This window comes from Phyllobates terribilis, unplaced genomic scaffold, assembly GCF_046119375.1.
Source record: "Phyllobates terribilis strain yellow unplaced genomic scaffold, ASM4611937v1 Scaffold_11__3_contigs__length_659146591, whole genome shotgun sequence".
Lineage (NCBI taxonomy): Eukaryota > Metazoa > Chordata > Amphibia > Anura > Dendrobatidae > Phyllobates > Phyllobates terribilis.
Genome location: NW_027362771.1, coordinates 398,624,911 through 398,652,204, shown reverse-complemented (window position 1 = coordinate 398,652,204; position 27,294 = coordinate 398,624,911). Strand labels below are relative to the sequence as shown.

Sequence of the window (27,294 nt, the reverse complement as noted above, 5' to 3'; positions counted from 1 at the left end):
GGGTTCTCTTTGGAATTGGAACTTCATTGACTATCATTCATGTCACTTTGAATTAATTGGAAGATTTAGAGAACGGTTTAATGAGATAAATTCACCAGAATTCTGGCTCCATTTACTCTAATAAACCGGTGTACATGCCGTCCATCTTTTAGACGTGTTTTGCGCCTCACTATACTATTCAGAATTGTTTCTAGAAGAAGAAAAAAGTGAGCATTGCCTATAGGAGTCTTAAAGGAAACCTGACAGCTGAAGCAGCCGCTCGTGGATCAGTGACTAACTAGCGACTAACTAGGATTTCAGACACATATGTTGGACTCTGAAACATAGTTTAATAGCCGCCAGGGACCGAGCCGCACAAGTCACTAGTCAGGCAGGCGGGTCCCCGGCGGCTTCTCCCCTCCCTTCGACCATCTATAGGGCCATTATTGAGCTCCAGTCGACTAAATACAAGTCGATTGGCGCTCGTTTACGGAACCATTCACACAAGCTGACAAAAACTGTATGGGGAAGAACAACCGCTAATATGATCATTCTGTCCCCCTTACAGAATCCCGATTGTTCTGTCAGCATAAATAATCTGTTCAACCGACCAGATCGGTGACTTGTATACTCTGGCCGAGAGCCTGAAATGTTAGTTCAGATTCTTACCCCATCTGAATGAGCCTTAATCCACCCAGCTGTTTTAATGCCAAAGACCGCATGAAAGTTTTCCTGAATTTAGATGTGGTCATAAATCATCAAAGACGCATAAAGCCCCCGTCTCACATAGCGAGATCGCTAGCGAGATCGCTCCTGTGTCACGATTTTAGTGACGCAACAGCGACCTCACCAGCGATGTCGCTATGTGTGACACTTTGCAGCGATCAGGCCCCTGCTGTGAGGTTGCTGATTGCTGCAAAGTGTCCTGGACCATTTTTTGGTCGTTGCCCTCCCGCTGGTCAGCACACATCGCTGTGTGTGACCAGCGATCAGGCTGGTAACCATGATAAACATCGGGTTACTAGGGGCACACGTGCACTTAGTAACCTGCTGTTTATCATGGTTACGAGCCTGCTAAAGTGAGCGGTAACCTCCCGCTCACCGTAGGAGAGTGGTAACCATGATAAACAGCGGGTTACTAGGAGCGCGTGTGCCCCTAGTAACCCGATGTTTATCATTGTTACCAGCCTGCTTCTGCTTCAGCAGGCTGGTAACCAGGAGCAGGACATCGTGGAAAGATTCTTTCCACGATGTTGCTGCTGCCCTGATCGTTGGTGAGCCTGCCTGTTTGACAGCTCACCAGCGATGACATAGCGACGCAGCAACGATCCCTGACAGGTCGTATCGTTGTCGGGATCGTTGCAGCGTCGCTAAGTGTGACAGGGCCACTCCTGTCAGAACAGCTCACTGACAGATTATCTGTTAACTCATTGTGCAGTCAGCAGTGTGCAGATCAACAGATCCTGCAATTTTTTTTAACAAAACCCAATTGCAAACATTTTTTGCGACACACACAAGCCCCATACAGCTAACTGGCCAGTACTTCCCAAATCGGCAGGTTCAGGCAACTTCTATAAGTTGACTATGCTCAGGCTGATGCAGACTATTGTATATGGGGGTTTGAGTTCTTTTGGCGGGGAAGGACAGGCCATGCATGGGTGGTCTCTTTCTATTAACATGAATGGGGAATTAAGAATACTGCCAAATCAAAGCTTTCTGCCCAAATGAGTGTGGGCCTTCTATTCATCTGCATGCTTAGAGCTGACAGTTTGGGTTTCTTGCCAGAAAGATATTTTTAGCGTGGAAAGTGCTTAGGAGTGTTACATGGATTTGCCGCTCATATCCTTAATTACAGCTGGAGTGAGAAATGTTTCCTTTGATGCAGTCAGAAATCCTGGTTCTGTCTGCAGACCGTATATGAGACTGGAATAGTAGATGTGTATGAAGAATAGAATACTGTTATATGGCTTTACTATCTTGTCTTTGGAACCAGTAATGTTTGATTGCACTGAATTTATTGAACAGTAATCTGATGAATAAAGGTCATTGACACAGATTTACCTCCCCATTTTCACCAGATTTTAGCATAAAGTATGCCAAAAAGTCATAAATGAAGAGGTGCCAAATTTGAAACGGAAGCATGGTCATTAAGGGGTATTTAATTATATTTTGGTTGTTAGATGGTCCCTAATACAACAAATGTATTTAGAGAGATGCTCCTTTTAACCTCTTTAGGATCGATTTTTAATTTTCTTTATTTTATTTTTTTTAATTTCTTTCTTTTTCCCCTCCTTTTATTCCAAGAAGCATAACTTTTTTTATTTTTCCATCAATATAGCTATATGACGGATTGTTTTTTGCGTGACGAGTTGCAGTTTTGAATTCATATTATCATATAATTTAACGAAAATTTTGAAAAAAAAATTGTGAGAGTTGAAAATGTGAAAAAAAAAAGAAAGGTTTTGTTTTTTTTCTGCTCTCATTGTGCATTACAAATGACCAGGTATGATACAAGTATGGCAATACCAAACTTGTATTTTTTTTAATGTTGCAATAGTGGAAATATATATATATTATTGGTATGGGTCACCATTTTCTGATACCCATAACTTAATTAGCTTAGTGGTCGTAACCATGGATACTGAAGGTCCTGCAATGCCTGCACATTGGGTAAGCGACATAGCCAATTAGAAAAACTATACTACATTTTTAACTGGAGGTATTTGCTAATAATAATAATAATAATAATAATAATATTATTACACATACTACATGTTTGGATCAGATCTTTAAATATCAGCCTGTAGAACTGAGAATGCAGATCTGCACTACAATACTAAACTATACAATATCGATCTCGTGTTTCAATACACCTGTTCATCCAATAGTTTTTTTTTTTTGTTCTTACTGGTATGAGCACATTGTAGATGCAGTCTGAAGGCAGCAAAACCACAAAGGGAAAAAAAAAGGGAAACAAAAAGTAAAGTAACTAGTGTGAAACCGCCCAGAATATGTGTTAAACATTAGATTTCTCCGATTATCCCCCTTTTACTCTGATAGCTTTACACACTTTTGGCATTCTCTCCTGAAGCTCCATCAAGTAGTCACCTGGAAAGGCTTCCAGGGAACAGGTATGCCTTGTCATGAATTAATTTGTGGAATCAGCTGATTTCAGAAAGTGTTTGCGACTGTCAAGTGTGTTTTACAGAGGCCGTGTTGGTACACATTTTCATTCAGTGCTGAACCGTATTCCACAACTGTTCTAAGCCAAAATATGGCAAGAACCATTGAGCTAAGTGAAGAGAAACGACAGTCCATTGTTACTTTAAGACATGTCAGTCAGTGTGGAAAACTGCTAGGACCTCTTATAGTATCTTCAAGCACAGGCATAAAACCATTACGGTAATTATGATGAAACTTTTCCTTTCATGAGGGTTGAAATGCCTAGAATTACCTCTGCTGCAGAGGATGAGTTCATCAGATTTACTAGCTTCATAAAACACAAATTGAAAGTACCTCTGATAACCACCAAGTCTTTGTGAGAGACAAGGTGAGCAGATTGTTAACTTTCTATGAGATAGTGACCACTGTGAAGCATGGAGAGAGAGGTGTGATGGTGGGAAGGAGGGAGGGTGCTTTACTGGTGATTTATTCCAAATTCAAAGCACACTTACCCAGCATTTCTACCACTCTGCAATGACATGCCATTCTGTTTGTACTCTGTGGGACATCATTTGTATTGCAACAGGACAATGACCCAAAACACCTCCAGGCTATGTTGGGGGTAGGAGCTATGTAACCAAGGAAGAAAGGGATTGAGCGCTGTGTCAAGTTACATGATCTCTACACTCACCGGACCTCAGCCCTATGGACATGCTTTGGGATGAGTTGGATCGCATAATGAAGGCAGAGAAGCCAACAAGTGCTTAGCACCTCTGGAAACTTCAATACTGGTGTAAAGCCTTTCCAGGTGGCTGCCTGATGAAACTGCTTGAGAGAATGCCGAAGGGGTTTAAAGCTGCCATCAGAGTGAAAGGGAGGGGTGTCCATTGAGGATTCTACGGTTTATCACACATTCTTGTTTGTCTTGCACGCTTCCTTACTTCGTGTTTCCATATGTGTTCCTTGGTGGTTTCGCTGCCTTTAGTCTGAATCTACAGTATGCACTTTCAAGTAAGAACAGGGTGTGTCCGATCGTTTGGTGCTGTAATTAGTGAAATGAACAAGATAAGTAATGTTTACAAAGCTACTTGTTAATTATATATAGTGTAAGGCCTCATTCAGATTTTCTTCTTGCACACCATCACACCTTGTGGCTAATCGCATACATGCAGTCAAGTGACTTCCCACTAACGCTGTGAACAGAGGATAATTATTTATTTTACTCGCTTATATAGCTCCATTAATTCCACAGCGCTTCACAGACATTATCAGCACTGTCCCCACTGGGCTCACAATCTACATTCCCTATCAGTATGTCTTTGGAGTGTGTGAGGAAACCGAAGAACCTGGAGGAAACCCATACAAACTATACCAATTATGCATTGTACACTGTCACCATACAGCAGTCTGCAGGCATATAGAATGGCTGCAGTCTTTTCTTTTCAGCCGAAACTCCTTTTAACTCAAACTTCCTATTGTGTAGAGATCACTTTGCAGCAGTCGTCATCTTCACAGGGAGGATTACATGGAAAGGTAACACCAATACATAGGTGACACAGGATCATGCGTGATGGACACAACTCGCCTCCTGCCCATTGTACAATGACTTTGGCACAGATAAATTATTATGGCCTAGTTTCATTAAGTAGTTTTTTTTTTTTACATAATTTTTGCGACATTTCAAGCAGTTTTATGTATGACTCTTTGATTTACTAAAATTTGTTGAATTTTCTTATTTTTATATCACTTCGAAATCTTTGTCTAATTTTTGAAAAATTAGTGGGGCTTAGTAGGGAGGGGCATCGCCAAGTGCGGCCGGCAAACGCATCGTAATTTATTCCAGAAAAGTGGCCTAAATTACAACAGGAATATACTCCATTCAGTGACGGTGGCAGATGACAGATATGCCAAATTTATTAAGAAGTGGTAATATCAATTTTGCTTTGCTTAGGCCAGATTCACACATCCATGTGATGCACAGACTGGCTGCGGGCCTCCTGAGCTCTACAGACTTATAGGCATACTAGATGGTGGCCCGATTCTAATGCATCGGGTATTCTAGAATATGTATGCGGCCGACCGGGCGCGACTAATCGGCGAAGCAGTGTTTAAATGGGTTGTGCACTACTTTAAATTAACCCCCCAATGTATCCCCTCAGGGCCCCTAATGAATTTTGTAATTACGTCATGTTGTCAATACTGCTTGTGACAACATCGCTGACCACGCACAGCCAGCACGTAATTCCCCCGGCTGCAGCCGGCTCTTGCTTCCGCTTACATCACGACTAGTTGCGGCTGCAGCCAGGGGTCTCCTGTTACGCGTACCACAGTGAATGAAACGTGACCGAAGTACGTCACACTGTGACTGACAGAACGTGTTCACTGAAAGTGACAGAAGTACATCACACTCTGACTGGCCGTGTTTAGTAAACGTGACTGAACTATGTCGCACTGTGACTGACAGAACGTATTCATTAACCCCTTTAAAGCCCATGACGTACTAATCCGCGTCTGTGCCCTAGGACTTAAGAGCCTGACCCATATTAGTACTTCATCGCGATCGCGCGCGCACACAGCCTGTGTGGGCGCGATCGCCGCTGAGTGTCAGCTGATAGTCCCGGGTGTCAGCTGTGACAATGTGCAGGGAGCGGTCCCGCACCGCTCCTGGCAAATTAACCCCCTCAATGCTGCGATTGAAGTAGATCGCAGCATTGCGGTGGCTAAGGGGAGGTGATCGCAATACTCACCTCCTCTTCCGGCCTCCAGCGCTGTCTGCCGCGGCTTCCCGGGTGTTGCCATGACGACCCGATGTTGTCATGACAACATCCGGGTCACCAGACAGCAGGAAGATTCTTTGGTCATGCACAGTGCATGACCCAAACAATCTTTTCACTGTGCAGCGCTGACTGCCTGCATGGCACAAGGATAGTGCTACATCCCTATGCTATGCAGGCGATCAGAATAAAAAAAGTGAAAGTCCCAGAGTGGGACAAAGTAATAAAGTAAAAAAAACTCTCAGTGAAAAAAATAAAAAAAGAAGTAAAAATATATATATATTAAAAAAAAATTATCCACCAAAAATAAAAATATAATGTACCCATCAATAAATATTATTATGAAAAACAAACAAAAGTACACATATTTGGTATCGCCGCGTCCGGAACGACCTGAACTATAAAACTGTCCCACTAGTTATTCCCTTCAGTGAACACGGTAAAAAATAAAAATAAAAAACGAAGCAAAAAACAATGCTTTATCATCATACCGCCAAACAAAAAATGGAATAACACGCTATCAAAAAGATGAATATAAATAAAAATGGTACCGCTGAAAACGTCATATTGTCCCGCAAAAAACAAGCCGCCATACAGTTCCATCATCCGAAAAATCAAAAAGTTTTAGCTCTCAGAATAAAGCGATGCAAAAAAATATTTTTTTCTATAAAATAGCTTTTGTGTAAAAGCGCCAAAACATAGAAAAACTATATAAATGTGGTACCGCTGTAAACGTACTGACCTGAAGAATAAAGCTACCTTATCAATTTTACCACACGCGAAGTAGAATAAAAAAATTAAAAAAAACAACAATTCCTTAATTGTTGTTTTTTGTTTATTCTGCCTCCCAAAAGCTGGAATAGAAAGCGATCAATAAAAATGTCACGTGCCTGAAAATGGCACCAATAAAAACGTCAACTCATCCCGCAAAAAACAAGCCGTTACATGACTGTCGGCCAAAATATGGAAAAATGATAGCTCTCAAATTATGGCGATGCAAAAACTAGATTTTACAAAATGTGTCTTTTAGTGTGTGACAGCTGTCAATCATAAAAGCCCGATATCATTCTGGTATCTCTGTAGTCGTACCGACCCGAAGAATAAGGTCGTCTAGGAACGGCGTAAAAAATAAACGCTAGGGCTGGGGTTGCGCCCAAACACTGTATTTTCCCCACATATGGGGTATTGGCATACTCAGGAGAAATTGCACAAAAGTTTTTGGGGTCCATTTTCTCCTCTTACCCTTGTGAAAATAAAAAAATTGGGGCTAAAACATCATTTTTGTGGAAAAAGTTTGATTTTTTATTTTTTTTATTTTCACGGCTCTATGTTATAAACTTCTGTAAAGGACTTGGGGGATCAAGGTGCTCACCACACATCTAGATAAGTTCCCTAAGGGGTCTAGTTTCCAAAATGGTGTAACTTGTGGGGGTTTTCCACTGTTTAGGCACATCAGGAGCACATCCGATAATTATTCAAGCAAATTTTACAATCAAAAAGTCAAATAGCGCTCCTTCCCTTCCGAACCCTGCCGCGTGCCCAAACAGTGGTTTTCCCCCACATATGGGGTATCTTCTAACTCAGGAGAAATTTCACAACAAACTGCATAGTGCAATTTCTTCTGTTACCCATATGAAAATGCAAAAGTGGGGGCTGAAAACATTTTTGTGGGAAAAATGTGAAAATTTTATTTTTACAGCTCAATGTTATAAACTTCTGTGAAGCACCTGGGGGTTCAAGGTGCTCACCACACATCTAGATAAGTTCCCTGAGGGGTCTAGTTTCCAAAATGGTGTAACTTGTGGGGGGTTTCCACTGTTTAGGCACATCAGGAGCACATCCGATAATTATTCAAGCAAATTTTATATTCAAAAAGTCAAATGGCGCTCCTTCCCTTCCGAGCCCTGCCGTGCGCCCAAACAGTGGTTTTCCCCCACATATGAGGCATCTGCTTACTCAGGAGAAATTGCACAACAAATTTTGGCGTCCATTTTTTCCTGTTACCCCTGCGAAAATAAAAAAAATTGGGTCTAAAGTAACATTTTTGTGAAAAAAGTTAAATGTTCATTTTTTTCTTCCACATTCCAAAAATTCCTGTGAAGCACCTGAAGGGTTAATAAAGTTCTTGAATGTGGTTTTGAGCACCTTGAGGGGTGCAGTTTTTAGAATGGTGTCACTTTTAGGTATTTTCTGTCATAAAGACCCCTCAAAGTGACTTTTAAATATGATGTGGTCCCTAAAAAAAAAAAAAAAAATGTTTTTGTAAATTTTGTTGGAAAAATGAGAAATTGCTGGTCAAATTTTAACCCTTATAGCTCCCCAATAAAAAAAAAGTTTGTTCCAAAATTGTGCTGATGTAAAGTACACATGTGGGAAATATTATTTATTAACTATTTTGTGTGACATATCTCTCTGATTTAAGGGCATAAAAATTCAATTTTTTGAAAATTGCAAAATTTTCAAAATTTTCACCAAATTTCCATTTTTTTCACAAATAAACGCAAGTGATATTGAAGAAATTTTACCACAATCATGAAGTACAATATGTCACGAAAAAACAGTCTCAGAATCAGGGGGATCCTTTGAAGCGTTCCAGAGTAATTACTTCATAAAGTGACAGTGGTCAGAATTGTAAAAATTGGCCTGGTCATTAACGTGCAAACCACCTTGGGTTATAAAGGGGTTAAAACGTGCCAGAAGTACATCACACTCTGACTGACCGTGTTTAGTAAACGTGACTGAACTATGTCGCACTGTGACTGACAGGACGTATTCATTAAACGTGACAGAAGTACATCACACACTGTGACTGACAAAACATGTTCAGTACGTCATGGGCAGTTGGTGAGTCACATGACCACATGGGCGGAGTCAGCCCTGCTATCTTCCGACTTGTTCTGAAATCCCGCGTTGCTGATTGGCTGCGGCCGGACCAATCAGCGACGCGGGATTTCCTGGACGGACAGACAGACGGGATAAGCCGATTATATAGTAGATATGAGGCTGTAAAGTTCAAGCTAGGTTACCAGCGGCTGGTCCGTGTACAGACTGCGAAATACGGATGTATGAATTTGTTCATAGACAGGTTTTTTGAATTTGCCATTCTGGTCAAAGAACAGGGAATAAAACTGGCTTTGTATCCAATAAAGTCATGTGAGCACTGACAAAGTGGAGACGGTTGTCTAAAATCGCAGGTTAGTCTAATTTCATAATTTGTTATAGTCAGCATTTACATACAGTGGTAACAACAAGTATTTGATACACTGCCGATTTTGCAAGTTTTCCCACCTACAAAGAATGGAGAGGTCTGTAATTTTTATAGTAGGTACACTTCACCTGTGAGAGACAAAATAAAAAAAAAAATCCAGAAAATCATTCTATGATTTTTACATACCGTATTTTTCGGACCTTAACACGCACCCAGGTTTTAGAGGTGGAAAATAGGGGAAAAAAAAAACTTTCGAAGCATTCTGCCCGTGGATTGTGACAGCTGATACATTGTGCCTGATCCACGGGCAGCATGTATCAGATACTGGATGTACGACGTGAGGCTGATACGGTATGATTCCATCTGAAATGCTGTGGCAGAGGAAAACATACCGTACTTTGGCTTTTCCTCTCCTGCTGTCAATGACTGACTGGTTTGTAACTATACACACATGCAGGAAGAAAACTGTCACTCAATGGGAGCAGATGGGAAGAAATCGCTGGGGACCCACCTGTCTGCCTAGTCTCCAGTGCGACTCTGTCCCTATGGCTTTTAAAGTACCGTACTGTACCGTGTGTTTTTCTTTGAAACGCCCAAAAACATACGTGGCTGAAGTCATACAGCCAGTATGCTGTCCGATCCACTGGCGGCTTGTATCATGTACTGGCTGTATGACTTCAGCCACGTATGGTATGTCCTCCTTAAGATCTCGCAGGTATTGTGGTTGCCTTTGAGAGGAACTATAACTCCCAGCATATCCTGCAGCTCCTATGGCATGCTGGGAGTTATAGTTCAGTTATAGTAAAGAGGTCAGACATTTCCTGTAGTTCTTGACCAAGTTTGCACACACTGCAGCAGGGTTTTTTGGCCCACTTCTCCATACAGATCTTCAGATCGTTTAGGCTTTGGGGCTGTCACTGCGCAACATTGAGTTTCAGCTCCCTCCAAAGATTTTCTATTGGGTTCAGGTCTGGAGACTGACGGGGCCACTCCAGGACCTTGAAATGTTTCTTACAGAGCCACTCCTTATTTCCTCTGGCTGTGTGATTCGGGTCATTGTCATGTTGGAAGACCCAGCCACAACTCGTCTTTAATCCTTTTACAGAGGGTAGGAAGTTGTTGGCCAAAATCTCGTGATACATGACTCCATCCATCCCCCCCATCCATCCTCCCCATCCATCCCCTGCCAGTCGTCCTGTCCCCTCGCAGAAAAGCACCCCAAAGTATGATGTTTCCCCCACCATGCTTCACTGTTGGGATGGTGTTCTCTTGGAGTTGTACTCCTCCTTGTTCTTACTCCAAACACGGCGAGTTTTTGGTCTCATCTCTCCACATGTCCTCCTCCCATGCTTCCTCTGTATCATCCAGATGATCATTGACGAAATTCAAACGGGCCTGGACATATGCTGGCGTGAGCAGGGGGGTCTTGCGTGCCCTGCAGGATTTTAATCCATGCAGGGCTCGTGTTACTCAGCTCTCCTCAGGTCATTGAACAGGTCCTCCCTTGTAATTCTGGGCTCATTCCTGACCTTCCTCAGAATCATCCTTACCCCATAAGATGAGATCTAGCATGGAGCCCCAGACTGAGGAAGATTGACAGTCATCTTGTGTTTCTTCTATTTTCTAATAATTGTGCCAACATTTGTTGCCTTCTCACCAAGCTGCTTGCCTATTTGTCCTGTAGCCCATCCCAGCCTTGTGAAGGTGTACAATTTTGTCCCTGGTGTCCTTAGACAGCTCTTTGGTCTTGGCCATGGTGGAGAGGTTGGAGTGTGATTGATTAAAGGAGTTGTCCAGTACTTTTTATTATCTCCCCAATATATTCACCCTGTGCCTACAAGTGTTTGCAAATACCTTTGGTTGTTTTCCTTCCTGTGAGCGGCGCTGTAGCTGGCTGCCCACAGTATCACGTGACCCCCGGCTGCAGCCGGCTCTGACATCCGATGATGTCATGTCAAGTTCCGGATGCAGGCGGGTGTGACTCAGTGCTGCGTTCCACGGTGAGTGATGGGCTGTGTGCGGGGTTTCCCCGTGCGTCACACCCAGCATCCACCGTGCGCTTTCCCTCTCCTCATTCATTAGGAAAGCGCGCGGTGGATGCTGGGTGTGACGCGCAGGGTAGCCCCGCTCACAGCCCAGCATCCACCGCAGGGAACGCGTCATTGATGTCATGCATCACTTGACGTGACATCAGCGGAAGAAAGACAGCTACAGCGCCGCTCACAGGGCAAGAAGGACAACCAAAGGTATTAACAAAAACACTTATGGGCACAGGATGAATACATTCGGGAAATAATAAAAAGTACTGGACAACTTCTTTAACCCCTTAATAACATCTGACGTACTAATACGCGTCTGTGCCCTGGGACTTAAGAGCCAGACCCGTATTAGTACGTCATGGCGATCGCGCGCGCACACAGGCTGTGCGGGCGCGATCGCCGCCGGGTGTCAGCTGATTGTCACAGCTGACACCCGGTACTATGTGCAGGGAGCGGTCACGCACCGCTCCCAGCACATTAACCCCCGCGATGCTGCGATCGAAGTCGATCGAAGTCGATCGCGGCATTGCGGGGGCAAGGGGAGGTGATCGCCGATACTCACCTCCTCTTCCGGCTTCCAGCGCAGTCTGCAAAGGCTTCCCGGGTGTTGCCATGACGACCCGATGTCGTCATGACAACATCCGGGTCACCAGAGAGCAGGAAGATTGCTTGGACATGCGCAGTGCATCTCCAAGCAATCTTCACACTGTGCACTTCTGACAGCCTTCATGGCATAGGGATGGTGCTCCATTCCTGTGCCATGCAGGCGATCAGAAAAAAAAAAGTGAAAGTCCCAGAGTGGGACAAAGTAATAAAGTGTATAAACTGTGTGAAAGTGGAAAAAAAAAAAAAAAAAAAAATGTGCAAAAATATTATAAAAAAATAAAAAAAATAATACACCAAAAATAAAAATATAATGTACCCATCAATAAATATTATTATAAAAAAAATAAAAAAAAAACAATAAAAGTACACATATTTGGTATCGCCGCGTCCGGAACAACCTGACCTATAAAACTGTCCCACTAGTTAACCCCTTCAGTGAACACGGTAAAAAAAAAAAAAAAAAACCAAGCAAAAAACAATGCTTTATCACCATACCGCCAAACAAAAAGTGGAATAACACGCGATCAAAAAGACGCATATAAATAAAAATGATACCGCTGAAAACGTCATCTCGTCCCGCAAAAAACAAGCCGCCATATAGCTCCATCAGCCGAAAAATAAAAAAGTTATAGCTCTCAGAATAAGGCGATACTAAAAAATATTTTTTTCTATAAAATAGCTTTTATTGTGTATAAGCGCCAAAACATAGAAAAATTATACAAATGTGGTACCGCTGTAAACGTACTGACCCGAAGAGTAAAGCTGCCTCATCAATTTTACCACACGCGGAACAGAATAAAAAAACAAAAAAAAAACAATTCCTGAATTGTTGGTTTTTGTTTATTCTGCCTCCCAAAAATCGGAATAGAAAGCGATCAAAAAATGTCACGTGCCTGAAAATGGCACCAATAACAACGTCAAGTCATCCCGCAAAAAACGAGCCGTCACATGACTGTCTGCCAAAATTTGGAAAAATTATAGCTCTCAAAATATGGCGATGCAAAAACTAGATTTTACAAAAAATGCGTCTTTTAGTGTGTGACAGCTGTCAGTCATAAAAACCCCATATGATTCTGGCATTGCTGTAATCACACCGACCCGAAGAATAAAGTCGTCTAATCACTTATACCGCACAAGGAACGGCGTCAAAAATAAACTCTTGAGTTAGGATTGGGCTAGGGTTAGGGCTGGGTTTGGGGCTAGGGTTGTGCTGGGGCTAGGGTTGTGCTGGGGCTAGGGTTGTGCTAGGGTTAGGGCTGGGGTTGGGATTTTTTTCAAAAGTAAGAAAAAAAGATGACGATATGGCGACTAGTGTTGAGAGCAAGTGCTCGCTACTTGAGTTTGCATCGGGTGCTCTGGTATGCATTTAGTATCGTGGGTATTTGAGTGACATGCTCGAGTCTCTGCCCCATATGCTTCGCGGCCAAAAAACTTTACGGGGATTGCCTGCCATGCACGAGCGATCCCCGCATGTTTTTTTTTGGATGTCTAATAACCGTGAAACATGCGGAGCAGGGACTCGAGCATGTCACTCGAGCACACGCTGTACATGGTGCATACCTGAGTACCCGATGCAAACTCAAGTAGCGAGCACTTGCGCTCAAGAATAATGAAAACTTATTCAATATGATGACCTAATGTAAACAAATAATGTGCCGTACCTCTGGGTTCAAAATGTTCACTATACACCTTAATAAAATCTTTGAGGGGTATAGTTTCCAAAATGGGGACACTTGTGGGGGAGCTCCACTGTTTAGGCACATCACGGGCTCTCCAAACGCGACATGGTGTCCGCTAACAAATTGAATGGAAAATCGGCTCAAATTGTTAGCGGACGCCATGTTGCGTTTGGAGAGCCCCTGTGTGTCCAAACATTGGAGCTCCCCCACAAGTGACCCCATTTTGGAAACTAGACCCCCCAAGGCACCTATCTAGATGCATAGTGAGCACTTAGAACCCCCAGGTGCTTCACAAATTGATTCGTAAAAATGAAAAAGTGAAAATAAAACACTTTTTCATTTTTATGAATCAATTTGTGAAGCACCTGGGGTTCCAAGTGCTCACTATGAATCTAGATAGGTGCCTTGGGGGGTCTAGTTTCCAAAATGGGGTCACTTGTGGGGGAGCTCCAATGTTTGAGCACACAGGGACTCTCCAAATGCAACATGATATCCGCTAACAAATTGTCGGCTCAAATTGTTAGCGGATATCATGTTGCATTTGGAGAGTCCCTGTGTGCCCAAACATTGGAGCTCCTCCACAAGTGACCCCATTTTGGAAACTAGACCCCCCAAGGCACCTATCTAGATGCATAGTGAGCACTTGGAACCCCTAGGTGCTTCACAAATTAATTCGTAAAAATGAAAAAGTGTTTTTTTTTTCACTTTTTCATTATTACGAATCAATTTGTGAAGCACCTGGGGGTTCCAAGTGCTCACTATGCATCTAGAAAGGTGCCTTGGGGGGTCTAGTTTCCAAAATGGGGTCACTTGTGGGGGAGCTCCAAAGTTTGGGCACAGAGAAGCTCTCCAAACGCAATGTGGTGTCCGCTAACAATTTGAGCCGATTTTCCATTCAATTTGTTAGCGGATACCATGTTGCATTTAGAGAGTCCCTGTGTGCCCAAACATTGGAGCTCTCCCACAAGTGACCCCATTTTGGAAACTAGACCCCCCAAGGCACCTATCTAGATGCATAGTGAGCAGTTGGAACCCCCAGGTGCTTCACAAATTGATTCATAAAAATGAAAAAGTGTTTTTTTTTTCACTTTTTCATTGTTACGAATCAATTTGTGAAGCACCTGGGGGTTCCAAGTGCTCACTATGCATCTAGATAGGTGCCTTGGGGGGTCTAGTTTCCAAAATGGGGTCACTTGTGGGGGAGCTCCAATGTTTGAGCACACAGGGACTCTCCAAATGCAACATGATATCCGCTAACAAATTGTCGGCTCAAATTGTTAGCGGATATCATGTTGCATTTGGAGAGTCCCTGTGTGCCCAAACATTGGAGCTCCTCCACAAGTGACCCCATTTTGGAAACTAGACCCCCCAAGGCACCTATCTAGATGCATAGTGAGCACTTGGAACCCCTAGGTGCTTCACAAATTAATTCGTAAAAATGAAAAAGTGTTTTTTTTTTCACTTTTTCATTATTACGAATCAATTTGTGAAGCACCTGGGGGTTCCAAGTGCTCACTATGCATCTAGAAAGGTGCCTTGGGGGGTCTAGTTTCCAAAATGGGGTCACTTGTGGGGGAGCTCCAAAGTTTGGGCACAGAGAAGCTCTCCAAACGCAATGTGGTGTCCGCTAACAATTTGAGCCGATTTTCCATTCAATTTGTTAGCGGATACCATGTTGCATTTAGAGAGTCCCTGTGTGCCCAAACATTGGAGCTCTCCCACAAGTGACCCCATTTTGGAAACTAGACCCCCCAAGGCACCTATCTAGATGCATAGTGAGCAGTTGGAACCCCCAGGTGCTTCACAAATTGATTCATAAAAATGAAAAAGTGTTTTTTTTTTCACTTTTTCATTGTTACGAATCAATTTGTGAAGCACCTGGGGGTTCCAAGTGCTCACTATGCATCTAGATAGGTGCCTTGGGGGGTCTAGTTTCCAAAATGGGGTCACTTGTGGGGGAGCTCCAATGTTTGGGCACACAGCAGCTCTCCAAACGCAACATGGTGTCGCTAACAATTTGAGCCAATTTTGCGTTAAATTTGTTAGCGGACACCATGTTGCATTTAGAGAGCCGCTGTGTGCCCAAATATTGGAGCTCCCCCACAAGTGACCCCATTTTGGAAACTAGACCACCCAAGGCACCTATCTAGATGCATAGTGAGCACTTGGAACCCTCAGGTGCTTCACAAATTGATTCATACAAATGAAAAAGTGTTTTTTTTTTCACTTTTTCATTGTTACGAATCAATTTGTGAAGCACCTGGGGGTTCCAAGTGCTCACTATGCATCTAGATAGGTGCCTTGGGGGGTCTAGTTTCCAAAATGGGGTCACTTGTGGGGGAGCTCCAATGTTTGGGCACACAGGGACTCTCTAAATGCAACATGGTGTCCTCTAACAAATTTAACGGAAAATCGGCTCAAATTGTTAGCGACACCATGTTGCGTTTGGAGAGCCGCTGTGTGCCCAAACATTGGAGCTCCCCCACAAGTGACCCCATTTTGGAAACTAGACCCCCCAAGGCACCTATCTAGATGCATTGTGAGCACTTGGAACACTCAGGTGCTTCACAAATTGATTCATAAAAATGAAAAAGTGTTTTTTTTTTTCACTTTTTCATTGTTACGAATCAATTTGTGAAGCACCTGGGGGTTCCAAGTGCTCACTATGCATCTAGAAAGGTGCCTTGGGGGGTCTAGTTTCCAAAATGGGGTCACTTGTGGGGGAGCTCCAAAGTTTGGGCACACATGGGCTCTCCAAACACAACATGGCGTCCGCTAATTATTCAAGCAAATTTTACAATCAAAAAGTCAAATAGCGCTCCTTCCCTTCCGAGCCCTGCCGTGCGCCCAAACAGTATTTTTTCCCCAAATATTGGGTATCTGCGTGCCCAGGGGAAATTGCACAACAAATTTTGGGGTCCATTTTTTCTTGTTACCCCTGTGAAAATAAAAAAAATTGGGTCTAAATTAACATTTTTGTGAAAAAAGTTAAATGTTAATTTTTTTCTTCCACATTCAAAAAATTCCTGTGAAGCACCTGAAGGGTTAATAAAGTTCTTGAATGTGGTTTTGAGCACCTTGAGGGGTGCAGTTTTTAGAATGGTGTCACTTTTGGGTATTTTCTGTCATAAAGACCTCTCAAAGTGACTTCAAATGTGATGTGGTCCCTAAAAAAATGGTTTTGTAAATTTTGTTGGAAAAATGAGAAATCGCTGGTCAACTTTTAACCCTTATAGCTCCCTAACAAAAAAAAATTTTGGTTCCAAAATTGTGCTGATGTAAAGTAGACATGTGGGAAATGTTATTTATTAACTCTTTTGTGTGACATATCGCTCTGATTTCAGGGCTTAAAAATTCAAATTTTGAAAATTGCAAAATTTTCAAAATTTTCGCCAAATTTCCGTTTTTTTCACAAATAAACGCAAGTGATATCGAAGAAATTTTTCCACAATCATGAAGTACAATATGTCACGAAAAAACAATCTCAGAATCAGGGGGATCCGTTGAAGCGTTCGAGAGTAATTACCTCATAAAGTGACAGTGGTCAGAATTGTAAAAATTGGCCCGGTCATTAACGTGCAAACCACCCGCGGGGCTTAAGGGGTTAAGTGTGTGGAGAGGTGTCTTTTATACTGGTAAGGAGATCAAACAGGTGCAATTAATGCAGTTAATGAGTGCAGAGTAGGAGGGCTTCTTAAAGAAAAACTAACAGGTCTGTGAGACAGAATTCTTGCTGGTTGGTAGGTGATCAAATACTTATTTAATGCAATAAAATGCAATTTAATTATGTAAAAATCATACAATGTGATTTTTCTTGTTTTTTATTTTTAGATTCTGTCTCTCACAGGTGAAATGTACCTACAATAAAAAATTACATGACTTCTCCATTGTTTGTAGGTGGGAAAACTTGCAAAATCGGCAGTATATCAAATACTTATTTTCCCCACTGTATCCGTGTGTCAAGATCCCAGCAGGGATGCATGCACTGTCCGAGGGTCTCCTAAGCAAACTGGACAGCCTTATATGTCTATGAATTCTGCTCAGAGCTCGAACCGTAAAGCATGGGTGTTGAATATGGCATTAAACTTAGCAAATGGTGCCGTTAATTTAATTTGTGTCCTGGTGTTTTCAATTTGTGTATCCTAAGTTTCCTGCCAAGTTTTATTTTATTTTTTGTGCTTTTCTGTATCAAACATAGGAGAGTATCTCATCTGTCTATCTATCATACAGGGTTGTTTAATAATGTTTATCAGAACTATACATCGAAAATGTCTTGCTGATTTTACAAGCTCTTGATTGAATTCTTCTATAACTCCCATATCCATGAACTGAACGATAATGATCCCAGAAATTAAACTTGAGGCGACTTGTTTACAACACTGGGCCATTCATACAATAAATTATTGACCACAAGTCTCCTGAGACCATCTGTAAGTTGTTTTACAGCTATTTTTATACCATGCATCCTCCAATCTATGACATACAGAAGGTCAAAGTTCCTGAGAAACGATGTCCACAATCAGTTCCTTACTCTCATTGGGGGAGATGCGCCTCCTTCCACAATCTTGTTCTTGATATCTGTGAGTAATCTGGAGGATATGCCATAAAACTCATTAGTCAGAATACCCCTTTAAGTCTAATTTTGATTTCATTAGTAAACTAAACATTCATATGTCTCTGTAAAGATCAAATCTGCCCTAATGTGTTTGCCCTGTGTCAGATGTACTTTTTTATACACTTAAGTGTACAGATAAATATATATCTTGTTACTTTTTTTTTTTATATACACACTGTATATTAGTTATTCTGCATGTCTGCCAAAGTGAGGCCCAATATTGCAATATATATAATTTATCTAGGGGATTTAACACCTATAAAAAAAAAATCATACCAGTAATATATATTTTATTTTTGTAGTTTCAGATAAATTCACTTTTAATCCATATGCCAGTGAGGGCGCTTCGGTGCACCGTTACTCCCTCCAATTTGCATATCCAGCGCTGACTCTGATCTTGATTTAGAGCACTGGCTTACTTTCTCATGGCGAGCGCCCCCTAAATGCGCACACTCTGATCTGTCTCCTGCCATCCAGAAGAGTAGCTGAAAATCAGAGCATTAAAACTGAATTTTTTTGCATCTACATCACTAAAATTAATATTACTGGTGTGATTTTTTTAATTTTTTTTTTATAGGGGCTAAGTCCTCTACTCAAATGTTTAAAGAAACACTGCCATCAAAATTTTGTATCCTCTTAATATATTACAGTCATCATACTATATAGCACGGTGTACTTACAATTGCTCATTTTGCCTTTCTACCCAGCTAATTCTGCTCTTTTCCATTAGGACTATTACATCACGTGATTAAAAACTGACGAGCTAAATCCTTCTATGCTCTGTAGAAACAGGAGGTTAATTTTTCATGTATGATTCTTAGGTCACTGCAAAAGTCAATGGCAGGGGGAGAGGCAGAGCAGCTGGGACAGGAGATGAAGAGGGAAATGATTTCTGCAGTCACAAAATGTTTCTACATAGAGCAGCGAAAAGAGAAGAATTAGCTGGGTAGAAGGGAAAATGAGCAATTGTAAGTACACCGTGCTATATAATATGATGATTGCAATATATTAAGAGGATAAAAACTTTGATTGGAGTGCTTATTAAAAAAGCTGAATTCTCATTTTTGGGGATAACAGACTCCCGTTTAAGTCAGCATATGAAACATTTGGCCCACAGCACTCCTTCAGAAGGACGCAGAGTCCAAAAACCAAGGACCCCACTTGGCAAAAATTCAAATGTAGATATGAAAGACAGGATCCAAAACATGTGATTGGTTGTCAAAACGCAGTTTATTCTGCCAAATACCAAAATTGTCGCATTTTGACCTATTACTGGTCTTTGTCAAGTATACACATATACAGCACACCAGGTTTAAATAGCATGGCACACAAGGTCCCACCAATCATCATAAAAGAAAACGGCCCTTGTGTATATAATATATATAGCGCCATTGATTCCATGGTGCTGTACACAAGAAAGGGTTACACACAAAATACAGATATCACTTACCGTAAACTAACTAACAATGATAGACTGGTACAGAGGAAAGAGGACCCTGCCCATTCAGGCTTGTTTTACATGGTTCACAGGAATGCAGAAATATATACAATATGGAATAGGTAATCACATAGTTAATCCATTGATATCCACATATTCATTAAACAAAGCAGAAGAGGACGGGGACATTCCCCATATAGGAAAAAAGACATAACATGGAGGTAAAATATTAAGATTTGAGAGTCCTCAGTGGTTGATACCATCTTTTCAGTTAGCCATTAAAGGTAACACATTGCAAGCTTTCAAGACTACCCTGGTCTCTTCATCAGGCATAGAATAAAACAAAATCTGAAGTCACATATTTATGCACAACAGGACACAGGATTAATACAATAGATAAGACAAGTGACGCGAAGCAGAACTATCATTATGGGAGATGGATAAACAGTTGTGGCTGTAAATATTGAAACAGTTCATAGATAAGGAGTGTGAAAGTTTTATTGTCCTGTGATTGAGGTCTGATCCATGGTTGTGATGCCTTCACAGGTCTGAGGAGCACATTTCTTAGTTGATGTAGAACGACATAAATCCATGCGACACATTCATTCCGCACTGAATGTGTCAAAGGTTGTCATGAGTTTGTACACCCAAATTTTTCTGTCTCTGAGATTTGAAGTTTTAATACCAGTGATTGAGGTCTGGTCCATGGTTCTGATGCCCCCAAATGGTCTGAGGACCTATGCCTGATGAAGAGACCTGAGTAGTCTCGAAAGCTTGCTATCTGAAAAGATGGTATCACTGAGGTCTCTCAAATCTTAATATTTTTCTATCTACTGTCTAACACTGTACAAATATACAGTACAGACCAAAAGTTTGGACACACCTCATTTAAAGATTTTTCTGTATTTTCATGACTATGAAAATTGTACATTCACACTGAAGGCATCAAAACTATGAATTAACACATGTGGAATTATATACTTAACAAAAAAGTGTGAAACAACTGAAAATATGTTTTATATTCTAGGTTCTTCAAAGTAGCCACCTTTTTGCTTTGATGACTGCTTTGCGCACTCTTGGCATTCTCTTGATGAGCTTCAAGAGGTAGTCACCGGAAATGGTCTTCCAACAATCTTGAAGGAGTTCCCAGAGATGCTTAGCACTTGTTGGCCCTTTTGCCTTCACTCTGTGGTCCAGCTCACCCCAAACCATCTCGATTGGGTTCAGGTCTGGTGACTGTGGAGGCCAGGTCATCTGGCGTAGCACCCCATCACTCTTCTTCTTGGTCAGATAGCCCTTACACAGCCTGGAGGTGTGTTTGGGGTCATTGTCCTGTTGAAAAATAAATGATGGTCCAACTAAATGCATACCGCTGCAAGATGCTGTGGTAGCCATGCTGGTTCAGTATGCTTTCAGTTTTGAATAAATCCCCAACAGTGTCACCAAAGCACCCCCACACCATCACACCTCCTCCTCCATACTTCACGGTGGGAACCAGGCATGTAGAGTCCATCCGTTCACCTTTTCTGTGTCGCACAAAGACACGATGTTTGGAACCAAAGATCTCAAATTTGGACTCATCAGACCAAAGCACAGATTTCCACTGGTCTAATGTCCATTCCTTGTGTTCTTTAGCCCAAACAAGTCTCTTCTGCTTGTTGCCTGTCCTTAGCAGTGGTTTCCTAGCAGCTATTTTACCATGAAGGCCTGCTGCACAAAGTCTCCTTTTAACAGTTGTTGAAGAGATGTGTCTGCTGCTAGAACTCTGTGTGACATTGACCTGGTCTCTAATCTGAGCTGCTGTTAACCTGCGATTTCTGAGGCTGGTGACTCAGATAAACTTATCCTCAGAAGCAGAGGTGACTCTTGGTCTTCCTTTCCTGGGGCGGTCCTCATGTGAGCCAGTTTCTTTGTAGCGCTTGATGGTTTTTGCAACTGCACTTGGGGACACTTTCAAAGTTTTCACAATTTTTCGCACTGACTGACCTTCATTTCTTAAAGCAATGATGGCCACTCGTTTTTCTTTACTTAGCTGCTTTTTTCTTGCCATAATACAAATTCTAACAGTCTATTCAGTAGGACTATCAGCTGTGTATCCACCAGACTTCTGCACAACACAACTGATGGTTCCAATCCCATTTATAAGGCAAGAAATCCCACTTATTAAACCTGACAGGGCACACCTGTGAAGTGAAAACCATTTCCGGTGACTACCTCTTGAAGCTCATCAAGAGAATGCCAAGAGTGTGCAAAGCAGTCATCAAAGCAAAAGGTGGCTACTTTGAAGAACCTAGAATATAAGACATATTTTCAGTTGTTTCACACTTTTTTGTTAAGTATATGATTCCACATGTGTTAATTCATAGTTTTGATGCCTTCAGTGTGAATGTACAATTTTCATAGTCATGAAAATACAGAAAAATCTTTAAATGAGAAGGTGTGTCCAAACGTTTGGTCTGTACTGTATATATTTTTCCTGTACCAAAACATGGAGGAGGAATTCAGAAGAGGAGAGTGGAAATAGAAAACATTGCAATGAATATATCTCTTGCAGAAAGATTTAATATTGAATTACAACATTGTCAAAGGAACAAATTCAGCTAAAAAAAATTAGTATACTGCTGCCATCTACATCAGTCTCTACTGCTCAGGAGCTTTCATCAAACCTTATTCAACGAAGCAACATAGACTCAATTTCTGAAAGAAAAAGACCAGGATTAATTAAAATAAACATCTTAAGAGGGGGAATTTACGGTAAGTGTGCACTACAGAGAGTGTACATATTGTGTGTGCGGTAAAGCTATATGTGTACAATACACATGCTGCAGAGCAACACGAACAATAGATCCAAGACCTCCATATTTTACCATAGAGCATAAATATTTGTGATATTGACCCCTCCACTTCTTTATATCTGCAGTACAGATTTAATTAGTAGAAAATATATTTTTCCTAATTTCTTCTGTCTAAACCCGGGGTGCGTTTTATAACTTTCCATCAAGGTCTGATAAGTGATGGTCTGACCTGGAGCTTAAAGTAGTTGTCCCATTTCACCTATTTTTTGCTTGCAGCCTTAGGTACATGAGAAATTGAGCTTTATTTACCCTTATTTTTTAAAGGAAGCGTTTTTGCTTTTAATGTAAATGCAAATCTAATTTGTGTCTACAATCTCTATGGAGACCTGCAGTCTTCCCTCCTTCCAGTTTTCTTTTACTACTTGCGGTATGGACAGAAGGCCACGTAAGACATAAAGTCACAGGAGACTTAGAGGTTTGCAAAGGAGCTGTAGATGCAAAATTCTAGGAAAAGTTTCACTAGGCTTGTGCAAGAGATTTTTTTTTATTGATTTGGGCCTCACTCAGATGACCTTTTCCACATGCATGTTCTATCACATTCCCATTATAGTCTATGGTGCTTTTTTTTATGTTTTTGCAACTTTTCCACACTAAAAACTCCGAAGACAATAAAAAATCTGGTATAGATGTAATCAGACTGACCTGAAGAATAACTCGTCTCATCATTTATACCGCACAGTGACAGCATGAAAAAAAAAATCCTATACTGTTATTTATTTCTTGTATCTGCCTCCCAAACTAGTATAAAGTTTGCTTTATATTTATCCTGTGTTCTACGCTGTTGTGTAATACTCTGAAAAACAGAATTCAGACAAACAATCCACTATAATGAGTCAGAGGGACTTAGTTTGGAGTCCGCATGGCCTTTATTAAGCCGTCTGCCTCTGTTTCAATGGTGTCCCGCGAAAAAACAAGACAACACTAGGGCAGTACAGATTTGCGACTTTTTTTTTTTCATTGACTGAATCTGCGTGTGAAAAAAATCGCAGTATGAAGTTGATTCTTCCACGTGTTGGATGAGACTCACTCATTGAAGTCTATGGGTGCATGAAAAAAAAATCGGATGCTACAGAAAAGCATCTATTTTTTTTATAAATAAATTGAAATTCTGTAACACAGGAAACTGTAAATGGTCCTGTAAATGATTAATAGCTGCTACTGTAAAAAACGGATTGTATACGGATGACAAGCAAGAAAAAAATCGTTCAAGTTTTCTGGCTGAAAGGTGGTGTACACTCATGTGAACCCGGCCTTAATTTGGGGGTAAATCCATAGTTTAGTTGAAACAAATAATTTTTTTCTCTTCACGGCTCGATGGTATAAATTTTCATGAAACACTTTTGGTGTCAACTTGCTTACCCCACCCCTAGATGAATTCATTGAAGGGTGTAGTTTGTAAAATGGGGTCACTTATGGGGGGATTCTGCTTTTCTGCCACCTCAGGGGCTCTGCTAATGTGACATGACGCCCACATACCATTCCAGCAAAATCTGCATTCCAACGTGACCGTCCTTCCCTTCTGTACACTGCCATGTTCCGATACCCCTTGTGCAAATGAAAAATTTGGGGCTAAACCAACATTTTATTGGGAAAATGTAATTTTTCAGTGTCACAGCTCGACATTATAAAGTTCTGTGAAGCTCCTGTGGGTCTAACACTTCTAATCCATTGAAAGGTACTGGATCCAAAACTGTACCGGCGTACTCAGGAGAAATTGCACAACAAATTGTGGGGGTTTATTTTCTCCTGTTACTTTTGTGAAAATGAAAAAAATTGTGCTAAAGTAACATTTTCATGGAGAAAACATAATTTGTCATTTCTTTTTAATTCCACTTCAGGTGCTACACAGTTTTTAGCAAACCTCCTGAATGTGTTTGTGGAAAATTTGCGGAGTGCTGCCTCTCAAAGTCACTCCAAAGTGATGTGCTCCCTATAAAAAAAATATAGGTTTTGTAAATTTTGTTGAAAAAATGGAAAATTGCCTTTGTAATAATAAGAGAGAAGAACTTAATGCCATTCACCAAACTTTTTTTTCTTTCCAAAAATATGCACATATCACGGGAGAGAGTTAAATGGTGTAGGGCTGGGTGTCAACCGTTTTGGGTTTGCTTACGCTTCATGATGCGCTGATCCTGCTGCCAGTCATGCTCTCTATCACTGCCTCCATGACTGAAAGTTCGAAACTGGGGGGAGGTGGTAGATGTTCATCTTTCAACAGCGGGGCTCTCAGTGCAGGTGTCGCAACACGATTAACTTGCAGATTAAGACTATATCAGCAGGTTAGTAGTGTTTTTCTGCATGTGGCACTGATTTATATGTATTACTCACTTATATAGCGCCATTAATTTCACAGTGCTTCACAGACATGATCATCACTGTCCCCATTGGGGCTCACAATCTGCATTCCCTATCAGTATGTCTTTGGAGTGTGGAAGGAAACTGGAGAACCCGGACGAAACCCACACAAACATGGGGGGAACATACAAACTCCTCCCAGGACCCCAGCGCTGCAAGGCTGCAGTTCTAACCACTGAGCCACCATGCTGCCCATACTTGATATGGAATAAATTGAGATGGCTTGAAAATTTAAATCACATTTTTTTCATCATTTGCATATCAGTAACATGTTTATCAATACTATGATTCCCATAATTTCACAACTTTTCCTTGTGTTGTAATTTCATTGTTACTGAGGGTTTAATAATAATAATAATAATTGTAACTATTATGCAAAGCATGCATTATGGATAATAGCGAGTGTAGTGTGTTATATTTTTTTCTTTTTTTTGCAGTTGATTAGCTTTTGCTTTTTTTTTTTTTTGTTAAGACAACTCTCTCAGCAGGTCTCTGTCTCTCCTTTCACAAAATTACAAGTCACAGGAGAGGAGGGGAGCCATAGAGAGCCTAGCAGGGTCCTTACTATAATCCTTATAGGGTATGTGCACGTTAAAGGGGTTGTCGGGTCCAAATTGATAAGTCTCAGACCTATGAATCCACCAGTGTGCATACTGTGCACTGCAAGGAATCGTTGCAAGGGACCAGAGGGTACGTATGCGTTTATACATGTTCCCGACCAGAGCCCGTCCAGTGGGTGTGGCCTCGCTGCATACACTTTTATGGAGTGAGGCTGCGTCCTCTAGTCCGCCGCGCCCACTGGACCATCACGTCACTAGTCGGGGTGCGGCCTCGCTCTATACAAGTGTATGGAGTGAGGCCGCGACCACTAGTCGGGCTCTGGCCGGGAGTATGTATAACGCATACGTACCCTCTGGTCCCGTCCTCCGGTCTTGGCTCAGACACCGGTGAATCCCCGCAGCGCACACAGATGACTGCAGACTTATCGGTTTGGACTGGACAGCCCTTTTAAGTATTCAGTGCAGAATTATCTGCACCATTTTTGCATCTCTTGGCAAGAAAGGCGCAGCGCAAAATCTGTGCGTTTTTGATGTGTGTTTTACATGCGTCTTTGTTGCAGATTTTCCCCCACTCATTGGTATGGATTAAATCTGCAGCAAAAATGCTGAAAAAATTGAAGTCTGCAAGTCAAAAATAAGCAATGTGAGCATGAGACATCAGAATTCTCATTCACTGTGGCATCAAGAAATCCCTGAGGTTAGTGACAAATCTGTGCAGAAAGAAAGCCACAACAAATCTGCAACGTGTGCACAGGCCCTTAATCGGGCAGTGACCACGGTGAATGACTTATCCCAATAATCACCGCTGAGATAAACCTGGCACAGTCTCCCTCCCTCCTGGTAATTTCTTTATTACTTGTATCTTAATCTTTTTATACTGGCACGTGCTATTGGTTAATTATTCTCATACTGGGCACATTCACATATGGATATCATTTTACTGACCATAAGAAATGAACTCCATTATCTGTTCTGAGACGTTTCATTCTCTATTCCTTGTTTTCGGAGTATTTCTTGTGCTTTTATTTTCCATATCTTCGTGCTTATCGACCTATTCTTTTTTTTTTTTTTTGTCTGCAGGCCTATGGATCCGGCTGTGATATTGTCGTACTCGCACATGACTTTGAGTGTGTTCAGATTATTCCTGGTGCTAAACATGGAAATATCCAAGTCAGCTGTGTGGAGTGCTCCCAACAGCAAGGCCGGGTAAGCTCCTATTGTTTCTCCATTCTGAATGTTATATAAGCAATAGAATTATGGCTGTGTGTAAGGTGAGGCACATTGATTCCCTGGCTCCGCTGGCCGCATTGCTGCATTGTGACTAATTGGAGGTACGATTGATTCCAGTTACATGAAATCTACAAACCTCAGAAGTAAGGTCACAGGTTGTCACAGCAGCTGTCAAAATGCAATTTAGGAAACTGAGTGCTACTTGATGACATATTGGTAACGACTGCACGGATCTGCAAAAAAAAATAAATAAATACATGTCCTTTAACGGTAAGCAATCCGTTTACACTCCCATTCTTATGATCAGCCGCCGCTGCGATTTTTTTTGATGAAGTTACATCGCGGTGGCAGTTTGACTGCTGCTAGGTGCGATCCTACCCTGAATCTACATCAGTTTACTACAACTGTAAAGTCTATAAAACGCAAAGTGGTAACTTGTGCTTTATATGCCAAAAAGATAAAAATGCATTATTGTCTACATTCCTCTTCAGTTCACTCTATCACCGTATTTCAGAATACTGACTGTATACAATACTAAATAGATTCTTACATTATGTCGGAATGGCTGTACAATCCTTTTAAACTTCATCTCTGCCCACCTAGTCTGTCTGACAGCTCCTTCGTGTCCCTTCTCCTGCTGAGATCTCACCCTGCCCGGTACTAGATGCAACTATTAATCAGTCTTGATGGACAAAGACTGAATACATTTAAACTCAAGAGTAGGAATGAGCGGACCCGTGGATGTTCGGGTTTGTCTGGTCCGACCGACCTGTAGTCCAATGTTCGGTTTAGGA

At 41.5% G+C, this 27,294-nt stretch overlaps 1 protein-coding gene across 1 annotated transcript in view; it reads left to right on the top strand.

The window, feature by feature from the left end:
* DMXL2 (Dmx like 2) overlaps positions 1 to 27,294 on the top strand; it is a 152,504-nt gene that overhangs the window by 10,049 nt on the left and 115,161 nt on the right. The window contains exon 2 of the mRNA XM_073654720.1: positions 26,351 to 26,476. Within this exon, the coding sequence (XP_073510821.1) occupies positions 26,351 to 26,476 (126 nt within the window). The remainder of the gene's footprint in view (positions 1 to 26,350; positions 26,477 to 27,294) is intronic.